At 37.7% G+C, this 15,496-nt stretch overlaps 1 protein-coding gene across 1 annotated transcript; it reads right to left on the reverse strand.

Moving 5' to 3' along the window:
* Window positions 1-12,424: 12,424 nt before the first annotated feature.
* On the reverse strand, window positions 12,425-14,203 carry LOC123883726 (alkane hydroxylase MAH1-like). The gene has a single exon (XM_045932626.1). It carries the CDS (start codon window positions 14,189-14,191, stop codon window positions 12,677-12,679), a length of 1,515 nt encoding a protein of 504 aa, XP_045788582.1. The 5' UTR covers window positions 14,192-14,203; the 3' UTR covers window positions 12,425-12,676.
* Window positions 14,204-15,496: the final 1,293 nt, after the last annotated feature.

A 15,496-nucleotide genomic window follows, 5' to 3' on the forward strand; every position in this document is an offset into this window, starting at 1 on the left:
AACGACTGCATCTGTGTTGTCTTTGAGACAGCAAATGGATGAGAGTAACCATGAAATGGTTAATCTCTTAACACAACAAATTGGTACTGTGATTAATCCATTAATTCAGAATACCAACGAGAGTTATCAAATGTTGGCATTTCAAATGAGTCGAATTGCGGATTTTTTTGGGACACCTCCACCACCTCCTAGAGTAAATCCCATTACTCCACAAGTAATATTACCTGCAATGTCTTCGACTCCAGTGCAGCAAAGGCCAACCTATGTGGCTACTGAAACGGTTCCTAACCCAACACCTACGCCAGTCGTACAAGAGGAAACCTATTATCCTCACGAGGTTAATCAAATGCCTCAAGTAGTAAATCAAAACCCTCCTGTTATTAACCCAAATCCACAAGTGGTACATCAGAACCCCCCAGTGGTAATGGTTAGGAGGAACCAGGATCCTGACGAGGTAGTGCGAGAGGTGCAAAACAATAACTTGCTTGGCCAACACAATTTGGCTAACATGGTCGAAACGATTTTGGCCCAAAACGGCCTAAACACGGGTTGTCGAAGGCCAAACTTTGTCTCTGCTTTCACTGAATATGTGCTGCAAACCGAGTTACCAAGAGGTTGGAAGGTCCCAAAATACACTAAGTTTGCTGGGGACACTAATGAGTCAACCGTAGAACATATTGCCAGGTATCTAGCTGAGTCTGGGAATTTAGCGAATAATGAAAATTTGCGAATGAAGTATTTTCCTAATTCGCTTACCAAGAATGCATTTACTTGGTTTACAACTTTGCCTCCCAGTTCGATCAATAGTTGGGCCCAATTGGAAAGGATTTTCCATGAGCAATTTTATATGGGCCAAACCAAGATAAGTCTGAAAGAGTTAGCCAGTGTAAAAAGAAAAAACCAAGAGTCAATTGATGACTATCTAAATAGGTTTCGTTTGCTGAAATCCAGGTGCTTTACTCAAGTGCCTGAACACGAGCTAGTGGAAATGGCTGCTGGTGGGTTAGATTATTCAATTCGAAAGAAATTGGATACCCAATACCTTCGAGACATGTCACAGCTGGCTGACAGAGTGAGACAAATCGAAAGGTTAAAAGCTGAAAAAGTTAGAAATTCTAAGTTTCAGAAAAAGAAAGAAATAGGTTTTGTTGATTCCTATGATAATGAAATTGATTATGAAATGAGTGATGAATACTTAGATTTTGACGATAGTGATATTAATGTGGCTGAATTAAAGCCTGGGCCTCCTTACACTTGCAAATTGTTGAGGCCGTCGAATGGAAAAAATCCTATCGAACCAAAAAATGATAAGTTTGTTACGAAGACTTATACTTTCGACATCACTAAATGTGATGAGATTTTTGATTTATTGGTGACTGACGGCCAAATTATTGTGCCAAAAGATATGAAAATACCACCAATAGAACAAAGAAAGAAAAGAGGTTATTGTAAGTTTCATAATTATTTGGGACATAAAACTTATCAATGTGTTGTTTTCAGGGATTTGGTGCAAAAAGCGCTGAATGAAGGAAGGCTGAAGTATGCTGATAAGGCTAAGCCTCCAATGAAGGTAGATTCAGACCCTTTGCCACCTGCGGACGCTACCTATGTCGAAGTCTATGACTGCAACATGGTCGAAGTGATAGATGCTACTGCTCCAATCAAGGCGGTGCCTGAAGAGGAGTATGAAAAGAGGGTACGTGAGGTGTACCCCAATGCTGAGGAAGAATTGGTGGACTTCCTAAATAGGTGCAAGCTGAAGAATGCTGAAGTGATGCTTTGCCCTAGATGTAGTGCTGTGTGCGACAAAGAGGCTACTGCAGGCCTTCAAAGTGTTGTACCTTATGCTGAAAACAAGAGAAAATGGCCAAAATCTAGGCCAAATCAAAAAGCTTGGCCTTACAAAGGAGCCAACTGGGGAAAGCCTATTACCAAAGGCCTTTCGATCCAGCAAAGGCTAGGCCCCCAAAACACTTTCAAACCATCTGGGAGAGCACCTGTTAACCAATGGGTGAGTGGACAGTACGTCACTTTCAATCGAAGGATGATGGAAAATGGAAGCTCTAGCAATGTTAACGTGAACATTGTAGCCGAACCCAAGGGTTCAAAAGTGGTAGCTGGGAAAGAAACAGTGAATGCCGCCACTGAAGTCAACAAATACTCTTATAGGAATAACTATAAGGGAAAAAATCCTATGACCCGCACTCAGTGGCGAAGGTTCCAGAGGAAACAAAAGTTGACAGCAAAAGAGGCTGGGGGCAAGGCTGTTGCAACCCAGAAGTTTGAAAAGGTTGAAATGGCCAAGAGGCCAGTAAAGGAGAGGCTTTCCGTAATATTGGAAGAGCCAATAGCTGAAAATGCCCAAGGAGGGGCAGAAGATGAGGATGACATGGAGGATGATGATCTCCTGGATGAGGGGTCTGATTTTGATGTCATGGTCAATGTGGTGTCGATTCTGCCACTGGAATATGATATACCTACTGAAGTCAATGAACTGGAAGAGGACTTCGAAGCCCTTAATTTGGCTGATCATAAGCCAATGTGTTATTATGTTATGCAAAATGGTTGTGTTGAAGAGCAAAAAGCTGTCTTCGAAAAGCCAGATCTGGGAATGCAGAACCACTTGAAGGCTTTGTTCATTAGGGCAAAAGTCAATAATGTGGGAATCAATAAAGTCTTAGTGGATGGAGGAGCTGTGGTGAATATCATGCCTCACTTCATGTTGAAGAAATTAGGTCTCTATGACACAGACCTTCATTCCCACAATGTGGTGTTGGCCAACTATGAAGGAAAAACTGGTCATTCCCTGGGGGCAGTGCAGTTGGAAGTTTGTGTTGGTAGTACAGTTCGAAAGACCTTGTTTATGGTCATAGCTGCCAAACCTAATTACAATCTGTTATTAGGTAGAGAATGGATACATGGTGTTGGAGCTGTTCCCTCAACCATGCACCAAAGATTAATCATCTGGAGAGAAGATGGTTTAGTCGAGAATGTAGAAGCAGATCAGAGTGCATATGTTTCAGAGACAGGCACTGTGACATTACAGAACTTCGACAAAAACCTGGCCTCGATTGCTCCTTGTGGTGAGCAAGATGCTGCCTTCGATCCAAATGAAGTGGTATCAAAAAATGTATACCACTCAGTTAAGTTGCATCCAACCCATGGCTTTTGTTGGGAAAGGGAAGACATAGAGAAACCCTTGTGTGAGGATGCATACCCACCAGTGTCTGGATGGGTCAACCATGATGAGTTTGATGATTGAGTCCCCAGCATGGGATCGAATTACGGCTTACGCAGCCGAGAATAGAATCAAAATGGCTCTTGAGGCCATTAACGTTCAAGAAAATATGGCTGTCGAAGCTAATGATGTCTTAAGGGACAAACTGGCCTTGGAGGCTAGTGAAGTAAACGATGGAAAAAAGCAAAAGTTGGATTGCATCTATGATGATGAGCCTTTGGGTTTTGAGAGAGATCCACATAGTTCGATTCAGAGAATGCAAGCCCAAGATCCTTTGCAGGAGGTTGATATTGGAGATGGCTCTGTTAAAAGGCCAACTTACATTAGTGCCAATATAGACCCAACCTTAAGAGAAAAAATGGTCGAGTTGCTTAAGAAATACAGAGACTGCTTTGCATGGGACTATAACGAAATGCCTGGGTTAAGCAGAAATCTTGTGGAGCATAGGCTACCCCTTCGACCAGATAAGAAACCTGTAAAGCAGCTTCCAAGGAGGTTTGCACCGGAAATCATGACAAAGATCAAAGCAGAAATTGAAAGGTTGCTTAAGTGCAAGTTCATTCGAACAACCAGGTATGTGGAATGGTTAGCTAACATTGTTCCTGTTATTAAGAAAAACGGATCACTTAGGGTTTGCATAGACTTTAGAGATTTGAATAATGCTACACCTAAGGATGAATATTCCATGCCTGTAGCCGAAATGTTAGTCGACTCAGCAGCAGGGCATGAATATTTGAGTATGTTAGATGGCTATTCAGGTTATAATCAAATCTTTATTGACGAGGATGATGTGCCAAAAACCGCATTTCGTTGCCCTGGTGCTTTAGGCACCTATGAGTGGGTAGTGATGCCTTTTGGATTAAAAAATGCTGGAGCAACATACCAAAGAGCCATGAACTTAATTTTTCATGATTTTATCGAAATATTTATGCAGGTTTACATTGATGATATTGTTGTGAAATCCTCTTCCCAGGATGAACATATCGAACATCTTAAAAAATCGTTCGAAAGAATGAGAAAATGTGGATTAAAAATGAATCCACTGAAATGTGCTTTTTGTGTACATGCAGGAGATTTCCTTGGCTTTGTTGTGCATAAGAAGGGCATAGAAATTAATCAAAATAAGACAAAAGCTATCATGGAGACAGAACCTCCAGGAACAAAGAAACAGCTTCAATCTTTGCTGGGAAAGGTCAATTTCTTGAGAAGGTTTATATCAAACCTAAGTGGCAGAGCTCACCCCTTTTCTCCACTGCTGAGGCTCAAGAAAGGTGATGTATTTGAATGGGGAACGGAACAACAAAAGGCATTTGATGATATCAAGGCATACTTGTCAAAGCCTCCAACTTTAATGCCTCCTATTCGAAACAAAGCAATGAAGTTGTACATCGCAGCGTCAGATTCGACTATTGGAAGCATGCTCGCACAAGAGGATGAAAATGGCATAGAAAAGGCTATTTACTATCTAAGTAGAATCTTGAATGATGCTGAGACTAGATATAGTCCAATTGAAAAGCTTTGTCTATGTTTGTATTTCTCTTGTACCAAACTTAAGCAATATATCAAACCAGTTCATGTTTATGTCTATTCTCATTTTGACATCATTAAGCATATGTTATTAAAACCAATTTTGCATAGTCGAATTGGGAAATGAGCTTTAGCTTTAACTGAATATTCATTGACGTACCAACCCCTGAGGGCTGTAAAAGGTCAAGTAGTGGCTGACTTTCTTGTTGACCACTCGGTGGCTGAGACCCCAATAACATATGTAGAACATGAACCTTGGATGTTGTACTTTGATGGCTCGAAGCACAAACATGGTACAGGAATTGGAATCTTAATCATTTCTCCTTCAAAGATTCCAACAAAGTTTAAGTACAAGATTAATGGAACATGCTCCAATAATGAAGCCGAGTACGAGGCTTTAATTGTAGGTCTAAAAATTATTTTGGACTTGGGGGCAAAACATGTTAAAATCAGAGGAGATTCTGAGTTAGTGATAAAACAATTGACAAAGGAATATAAATGCATTCAAGAACATTTGATGAAATACTTTGTCATTGCCTTCTCGCTACTAAAACGATTTGATTCATGTGACATTCAACACGTGCCTCGGATCGAAAACCAAGAAGCAAATGACTTAGCCCAAATTGCTTCTGGTTATAAGGTAACGGGGAAAAAATTAGATGAGATAGTTGAAGTTAAAGAAAAACTAATCTCATGTGAGGTAATACCCCATCAGCTGGGGGCAAATGAACTAAATGTCGAAAGGGAGTCCGAAAGGGCTGATGCACACTTTGATGAAGCAATGACTGAAGTCTTCGTGATTGACAATTTGGCTGACACGGATTGGAGACAACCCATTGTTAAATACATAGAAAATCCAACAGGTACAGCCGATAGTAAGGTTAAGTATAGAGCCTTGAATTACACAATCATGGGAAATGAACTATTTAAGAAGACTCCTGAAGGGGTTTTGTTGAAATGCCTAAATGAAAACGAAGCGTATGTAGCAATTTCAAACGCCCATAGTGGAGCCTGCGGTGCCCATCAAGCAGGCCACAAGATGAAGTGGCTTTTGTTTCGACAGGGTTTATATTGGCCTTCCATGCTTAAGGACTGCATAGAATATGCGAAAGGCTGTCAAGAGTGTCAAAAACACGCAGGGATACAACACGTTCCTGCCAGTGAGTTGCATTCGATTATCAAACCTTGGCCTTTTAGAGGCTGGGCTCTAGATTTAATTGGTGAGATAAGGCCCGCGTCATCCAAGAACCAACGTTATATACTAGTCGGGATTGATTATTTTACCAAATGGATAGAGGCTGTTGCCCTAACAAACGTGGATCAGGAAACAGTGATCAATTTTATCCAAGACCATATTATTTATAGGTTTGGGCTTCCTGAGACGATCACTACAGACCAAGGAACGGTGTTTGTTGGTCGAAAGATGCAAGATTTTGCCGAACAATTGGGTTTTAAGCTAATGACTTCGACGCCTTACTATGCTCAAGCAAATGGCCAAGTTGAAGCAGCCAACAAGGTTATAATTAGTTTAATTAAAAAGCACGTTGCCCAAAAGCCAAAGAATTGGCATAAGACCCTGGACCAAGTCCTATGGGCATGTAGGAATTCTCCTAAAGAGTCAACAGGTTCGACACCTTTTCGACTAACATATGGTCACGATGCCGTGTTACCTGTTGAAATAATGATGCAGTCGATTCGAGTACAAAGGCAATGGGAACTACCTCCTGATCACTATGAGAACATAATGTTAGATGAATTAACAGACGTGGATGAGGAAAGGTTGCAGGCGTTAGATGCTTTGATTCGACAAAAAGAACGAATTGCTAGAGCATATAACAAAAGGGTTAAATCCAAACTCTTTGACGTAGGAGACTTAGTTTGGAAAGTCATCCTCCCCATGGACAGACGAGATCGAGTCTTTGGAAAATGGTCACCCAATTGGGAAGGACCATTTAAGATTTCTCAAGTTTTGTCAAATGGAGCTTATGAGATTGAAGAGTTAACTCCTGAGAAACGTTCAGTCAACATGAATGGCAAATATTTAAAGAAATACAAGCCAATGTTGCAAGAAATAACCATGAAAAATGAATAACGCAAGAATAAAATTTGCGAAATGGTAAAAGGAAATGCCAATAATCAAGTTTTATTTCATATAAAATCAACAATACAACCAATCATTCAAGAATGTTCAAGAAAATACAAGAAATGGTTGAATGCTGAAAGATAACCATTTAAGGTTTACTCTGAAACTGAGTTCCCTCATCCTTTGAATCAGAACTGGAAAGTTCTGAGATCTGAGAGTCCTCATCCTCAGAAGAAGGAGTCGGAGTTCCTGGGTATTCTTCGTCAGGCTCTAGGGTACTGAGAAACTTGAGGTAGTCTTCATCTTCGTCATCTGAACTAGAGCTTGAGGAATCAGAAGAGAGAATAATGGTTTCTACTACCTTAGCTGATGCCGGCCGAGGGCGAAGGGTTCTAGCGCGTGGAGGTTTGGAGGCTGGAATCTTGATTCGTCCCCTTCTAAGAGGACGTAGCATGTTTGAGCTTGAGGTAGAAGAAGGAGGATTTTTCTTGTTATCCATTCTTTGTGGAGAGGTGTTGATGCGTTAGTTTGTATAAAGTGATGAACAAAAAGAATTGCAAGGCGTGAGTATTTATAGAAGAATTAAGACGCGTTAATGACCAGGCAGTTACAACTAACCACGGCAAGTTTACATAGGAAATGCCATCGCATTAATGCACAAAGCCATCTAGTTAACTGTGTTGACTACTTTGGGAACATGTTCGTTTCATTCCTTACAAAGTGCCATTAATAAGGCTTGGGAAAATGGCCCAAAAGAAGGAAAGCGAACAATAATAAAAGAATAAAATACTCAACCAATATATGAACATGCAACATTAAAAACGGGCATACATTCAAAAGCCATGTACGAGATTGTTCGACAGTTGCTAGTGTTAAAAGATTTACAATTACGACCTTCAAAGAGAATAACAAAAACTTAAGACTAAAAGGAAAAGTTATAAGGTCAAGATTGTTGCTGGGATGTCGAAGGAGGCTTTCGATTGGCCGCTTGAAATTGGTAATACTGAGTTCGAATGGATGCCAGTTTACGTTGCAGCATTTCTTTATCACTAGCAAGGTGCTCAACTCGCTTTTGGACCGCTAGACCGTTACTGTAGTGTTGGATACCTTCACGTGCTAGCTCATCAAGTTTAACCTTTTGTGCTTCGATAGCTACTGCAGCTAGCTTTTCCATCTTAGCCTCTTCCTGTCGAATTTTTTCCTTTAGCGCTTCGATTTCAGACTGCCATTGAGCAATATTGTTCTCGCAAGCCACAAGTTGCGCAAGAGCTTCATCAGAGGCAGCCTTGATAGTTGTGACCTCTGCATTGCAACTATTAGCTTGCTCGAAATGTTGTTGCTGGGTGGCAAGCAGAGATGTTAAAAGGCTGCTAGTCCGGGTTAGGAGTTGAGATTGGCTAACGAATTGTTCTAGAAAGGTTTCAGCTTGAGTCACTAGAAGGAACATTGCTTCGTCAGTCCTTGGGTTCTGCAGCTTGCGGAAGAGAGCTTTGATGTTGTAATATATAGAAGAGTCACGCTCAAGCAGGCCCAACATATCCCCATTAAGAATTTCTCGCCTAAACCTGACTTCATGCTCAAACTGTTCTTGCTCAAGTACATTTTCCTCACCCCCCGCGTCTTCGACAGCGGAGCTAGATGCCCCATGACTTGATAAAAGCTTGTTGAGTGCGTCTACTGGAGTCAAATCTTTCAACTCCCTTGTTGACAAATGTCCAAACCCCTTGACAGGTGGAAAGAAAAACAAGTTTTGGAGCCAATCCAAAGTTTGAAAGGCAGTCTAAACGATAGGAGAGATAAATGGAAAAGAAAGATATCCATTAATACTTTCAAAAACGCCACTTCCTCTTGCGATAAACATAGTCGAAAATGGCATTTTTGGGGGGCAATTTGTTGGATATAAATTTGGTATTTATCAATTAAATATAATTGGTGGGTCCAATATTTATTTGGAGGTGATATTGTTAAAATAAAACTTTCAAAGGTGGCGTCGAAAGCCAGCTAGGTCGAAGCCAAAAAAGCGCTTCGAAAGATATGGATAATACGTCCAATTTTGGTTCTGCCAGGAAGCTATCGAAAGCGCGAAATCGAACCGATGGAGAGTTGGGCCAAGCCCAAAGAAGGAACAACGAACGGCCCAAAAGGCCTTGGCGCGCGCTGAAGGAATGAAAGATGAAAGTGGAGAACGTGGTCGACGTGGCAAATGGAGGAGCGTCCAGATGATCGAGAAACAGTTACCACTTAGTAGTAGTATTTATAGTAGTTTTTCATTCAGAACAGGGGTCACAAAATTTATACAAACACTCTCTCTAAAAATTCTAAGTACTCAGCGATCGAACGAACGGAATTCGAAGGAGAAATGTATGTTTTGTGAACCATCTTTATTTGTAATTGTTTTCATTCAATGCAATTTGTTTTCCAGTAAATTTTTCCAAGTCTGAATCCAGATACTTGCTTGAGAAACTGCTACTTCGAGGCGATTCGAATTAGTTTCTCTTGTATGCTTTAAAATATTTTAATTCCTAAGTGTTTGTTTCCTTATTCAAACGAACATTCAAACAGTTTTCTTGAAGCGAATAAACACAAAATTGTCCTGAGATTTACTAGTTGATCTCGCGAGTTTAAATACTTAAACTAGCGGTTGTTTACCAAATTCCAACGTAAACAGATACATTGTTAGCAAAAGAAACAAATGTGAATCAGTGATTTTTTTCGTAATTAATAATATAGTCATGTTGATATATACCTGGTGTCAACTACTATTTGCATAAATATCACCTTGATATATATTTGCAGTAATACGATCAACTATACTCCTCAACATGAACAAACTTTTAAGTTCAGAAAGACATAAAAAAAGTATATTTTTCTTAGCATGTTTAGTTAAAAAAAAGTAACTTTTAAGTCCTACGATTTTTTTCTTTCCGTAAAAAATAAACACTAAGAAAATGGTTAACATGTTTAGTTAATTAGTAAAAAATATTGAATTAGGATAAAAAATGTAAATTTTTTCGAAAAATAAAACACGAAGAAAATGTATGATTTAATTTGCTAGATTTCTAATTATCGGTTTTTAATTGTTTAAACTGTGCAATGTAATTTGATGGTGTTTAATTGTTGTATGAAAGCTTTCCTATGAAAATCAATGGTGCTTATCAATTATTGCACATAATTTTAATCACAATTGGTATACTTGCCAAAGTGGTTGAAAATACTGCCTTGCACTGAAGGGTCGTTGGTTCGAATCCTAGGGATGACAATGAGTAGGGTATGGGTAGGGTATATATAGTACACATCCCCATACCCGCAGTTTGAAAAAATACCCGCACCCATTCCCATACCCGTGTGGGTAAAAATCTTTGTCCTAGGGATGACAATGGGTAGGGTATGGGTAGGGTACTATAGTACCCATCCCCATACCCGCAGATTGAAAAAATACCTGTACCCATCCCCATACCTGCGTGGGTAACAACTTTTGCCCCCGTCCCCATACCCTATGGGTACCTGGGTACCCATACCCGTACCCATTACCCGCATTTTTACTAAAAATAAATTGATCAATTATAAAATATCATATAATTTTAATAGAATTAAAAAAATTTCAAAGATTTTAATATTGACTAATGAAAATTATAAATATAATTATTACTAACCTTATGTTAAAGTTCATATTTACGTTAAATATTCACATTATTTTTATATTATGTTATAAATAAACATGTTTATTAAAAATATGTAATAGTTTAGTAGAGTTGTATTGTTTTAAATTGATTTAAATATATTATAATATTATAATATAATAATATAAATAAAATAAATAAATATATATTATGCGGGTATGGGGCGGGGTGGGTACTAAGGTACCCGTACCCGCACCCATACCCGTTCATTTTTGCGGGTAATTACCCATACCCGTGCCCGTACCCAAAATGCGGGTTTTTACCCTACCTGTTGTGGGTAATTTTTGCGGGTACCCTTTGGGTATGGGTCAAATTGTCATCCCTACTTTGTCCCCGTCCCCATACCCTATGGGTACCTAAGTACCCATACCTGTTACCCGCAGTTTTGCTAAAAATAAATCGATCGATTATAAAATATCATATCGTTTTAATATAATTTTTTTTTAAGATTTTAATGTTGACTCATGAAAATTATAAACAAAAAATTTATCAATCTCATGTTAAAGTTCATTTCTTTGTTGACATATTCACATTGTGTTTGTATTATATTATAAATAAATATTTTTATTAAAAATGTGTAATAATTTAATAGTTGTTATATTTTTTAAAATTGGTATACATATGTTATTATATAAAAATATATACAAAATAAATAAATATATATTATATGGGTATGGGGCGGGTTGGGTACTAAGGTACACGTACCCGCACCCATACCCGTTCATTTTTGCGGGTAATTACTCATACCCGTGCCCGTATCCAAAATGCGGGTTTTTACCCTACCCGTAATGGGTATTTTTTGCGGGTACCCACCGGGTATGGGTCAAATTGACATCCCTATCAAATCCTAGTCAAGACAAAATTGTATTATTTTATAATAAAAATTGAAAGATAAAAATGGAGGGAAAACAAATTAAGTTTTGAGTTTGTTTATGTATACAAACTTATAATACAAGAGATTTATTGTGATATTAGGGACTCAATTAGTCTAAAGCTCATTTACCAAATTGTGATAAGGAAGGGATTTGAATGACGTAATCCCCTTTAATCTATTGAAATCAACCAAGTTTACTATTTTGTTTGATAATCTTGATACATGCTCAGCATATCCCTGTTTTTACAATAGAATTGTTTAGTTGGAATTAAAACAACCCCTATGAATACAAATTATTTTATTACTTAATGATAGTTTAATACACCGACTAAGGAGAGAGTAAAAAAACCTAGTTTTTTTCTTTCTTGATGCACGGTGATTTTAGGGTCAATTTTTGACCTCAAATCACCCCTCAATTTTTTTTTTCCTTTTCTTTTTGTTTAAATAAGTGATCTTCACATTGATCAAGTTTTTCTTTTGTGTTTTCTTGTTTGTGATTTCGCCGTCTGAGTGCGGCGTTGTGTTGTTGGTCGTCTTGTGCAACGGTTTTTGTTATCCCGTATTGTTGCGGTGTTGATTTGATTCATATTGAAAAGATCGGCTTCAGTCAATTACAAATTCAACCAATGATTTGGGCATCAACGATGCAGATCCGGAGGCATGGATACTTCAGTGACTTTAAATTTATTATATTATTTGTTGTAGGCATTTTGCCGTTGTATGCTATTAACTTGGATGTTGCGAGTTTTGTTCGTAGATTCATCCTTTACGTTTTTAGCAATGTTGATTATGTGGTTGTATTTGAGTAATCTATCAATTTGAATAAATGAATATCATTTTGTTTTTGTCAAAAAAAAATATTTTGAATTATTTATTTTTAGTGCATTTTTTTGAATGAGAGTGAATATATAGGAGTAAAGCAAATCTATTTAAGAGCCATTTTTTGCTCTCCTAAATTAGGAGGATTTGGAGGAAAGTGGAGGTAAAATGTTTATATATATATTGGATACTCATACACTTCACTATTAATTTAGGGTACACTATATTTTTATTAATTACATTCTCAAATTACCTTTTAGAAGATTGCCACTAAAACGGAATTTTTTAATGACAAATATAATATTATATATATGAGAATGACAAGAAAAAGTTTAAAGTACAAATCAATACTAAAAGCATAAGTACACACAACTATAAACCAAACACTCAAATTAGACAAACACACAAAAACACACCAAAAAATACACAAGCAAGAATTCATAGAAATTTAACTCTTATATCAAATGAATCTTTTTGCTAACTGTGACCTTAAATCCATGTTTCATGCGAAGAACGATAGAAACTTTTGGAGTAATAGAGTGACCTTCCACCCCCTTTATATGAAATTTCCACAACACTGTAGCTGCAACCATTTTCATTTGAATAAAGCTCATATTTTTACCAGTACAACTTCTAGGACCTGCATTGAATGCAATGAACTTGTAAGATGGTACTTTTATAATTTGTCCTCTATCTGATATCCATCTCTCAGGCTTAAATTCCAAACAATCTTCACCCCATATTTGTTCCATCCTTCCCATCGCATACAAAGAATATATTAACTTTGTATTTGGACTTACATGATCTCCACTAGATAGTATATCATCTTTGATTGCACATTTGTGTTGAAATGCTAAAGGAGGATAAAGCCTTAAGGCTTCACATATAGCTGCATGAAGGTAAACTAGCTTATCAAGAACTTCTACACTTAAATTAGTGACAAAATTCTCCTCTTGTGTTAGACGATTATCTTTGATCTCTTTAATAATTTTAGCTTCTACAATAGGATGATTTGAAACAAGCCAAAAAAACCAACTGAGACCAGAACTTATTGTTCCATTTCCAGCAGCCAAGAGATTTAGTGTTGTGTCTCTAATATACTCCTTAGCCTTTTCGTTGTTTCCCGATCCTTCCTTCATTAGTTCTTTTAGCAAGTAAGAAGGAGATTCATCCACATCTTCATCACCTTTGTAATAAGATATGGAGTTGTATATGAATTGGTGAAGATTTTCTTCAGCTACTTTGTTCTTCTTTGCTTGACCAATTTGTAGCCATTTTTGTAGCTTCCAAATACATTTTGGAATATAGTGTCTCGACAATAGCATATCCTCAAGCAAGGAAATAGCATTTAAGCAACCGATATCTGGTAACTCATTGAACTTGTAAGGAAGGGAATTAGGATCAAATCCAAATAAAAGAGTACAAATAATATCAAAGGTGAACCTCTCAAGAATATCTTGTAAATCAAATACTTGTACACCTTTTGATGCTTGATGATCAAGAAATGGTAATAGGCAATTCTCTAGCTTCTTTTGAATGTTTTTTTGATGGAATATCTCAATGTTTTTCATTTTGATAATTGAATGAAGTACTGTCCTTTCTTGTTTCCATTCATTAGAATCCAAATTGAAAATACCAACACCAAGAATTTCGAAAATCTCATGGAAATCAGACCCTTTCCCATAGTTGGTGAAATTCTTGCTAGTGATGTGGTGCACATTCATAGGATCACTGGTGATGATAAAGTTGGCAATGTTTGTGAACCGAGGTCCTTTGAAATGAAAAGTGCCACCATAATGTTTCAAAAATAAGGTTACATAATCATGAATATTGGATTGATTATACAAAATTGATGGAAGCATGCCAATTATTGGCCAATTTGGTATAAATTCCTTTTTTTTCCATCTCCATATATTGTAGAATATGAAGAGAATGGCTACAAATAATGAGAAGTACTGAAACAAAGACATTTTTTTAATGGCAAAAATATATCTAAAGTGGATGTGAATGAGGTGAATAGAAGATGGGTATAAATACTCTCTTTTTTTTTTTTTTTTATAAGCAAATTATATTATAAGGGAGTACAAGGGGTACTCAATCCCTTACAACAAAAGATTAGGTACTTTGAACACATGACATTGGATCCAAACACCAACTAGAAAAAGGACAACAAACATTACGACCATATCGACCATTAAACCACATCCACGAAGAAAGCTTAATAGAATCCAGTAGCGCCGAAGTTTCTGGAATGTCGCCCTTAAAAATTACCTTATTACGCAACTTCCATAAATTCCACGTAGTTGCTAACCATACCAAGTGACGAACACGTCCTTTGTCTTTCACTTTAAACAAATCGCCAAACAACATAAAGTGATCAATACCTTCAACATCCATCGGTATCGATAATCCTAACCATTTAAGCACATTGCGCCACACCACTTTGCTAAAATAACAGGAAAAGAAAAGATGTGCACCATCCTCCCTATGCCGGAAACAAAACACACAGGATAACTCAAACGGATTAGACAAAATACCTCGGCGGTGTAAAGCCATTCTTGTAGGCAGTCTATTGAGCAAAAGCCTCCAGCCAAACACATTGATTTTAGAAGGCACATCAGATTTCCAAAGCCTAGAAAGCGCTTCAGCCTCAGTGGTTTCCAAAATCGTAACCTGTCTTGATGATAATAAAAAAGAATAGAAAGATTTAACAGAAAACATGCCATTAACATCAGGTAACCACCACCATCGATCTGGATCAGAATCAGAACATATAAAACCAGCAAGTAATCCTTGCAACTCAAGAACCTGCTGCTGCTCAATATCATCCAAAGGGCCATTCCACCTCCATCTGCAAACTGATGATGCACCCTCCCTTCCCATTCGTTCGCTAACCATAGCAAATTTATTGACCTCCTTAGCATACAGATCAGGAAACAAAGAACTAAAAGATTGTGAGCCAAACCATTTAAAATTCCAGAACTCGATATTATTACCATTACCAACGTGGCAACTAACATTGGACGAAAACCAGCAAACACTAAATTCACGCCCCCTGGTTATAATATCTCTCCACCATAGCGACGAAAGAACACGGCCCTCCAATACATGAGAATTAATTCATCACACAAGACGATAATTTCCCGTAACGAAAACGAAGCAAATCAACCCAAATCGCATCATTATGATTCAAAAATCTCCACTTCCATTTACTCAACAACGCCAAATTAAATAGTTCAAGGTTCTTTACCCCTAAACCTCCTTTCTCCTTGGGC

This window comes from Trifolium pratense, linkage group LG1 (genome assembly GCF_020283565.1).
Source record: "Trifolium pratense cultivar HEN17-A07 linkage group LG1, ARS_RC_1.1, whole genome shotgun sequence".
Classification (NCBI taxonomy): Eukaryota; Viridiplantae; Streptophyta; class Magnoliopsida; order Fabales; family Fabaceae; genus Trifolium; species Trifolium pratense.

Coding starts and splice junctions, on each gene's coding strand:
- LOC123883726 (XM_045932626.1), bottom strand. CDS start 14,191: ATGTCTTTGTTTCAGTACTTCTCATTATTTGTAGCCATTCTCTTCATA.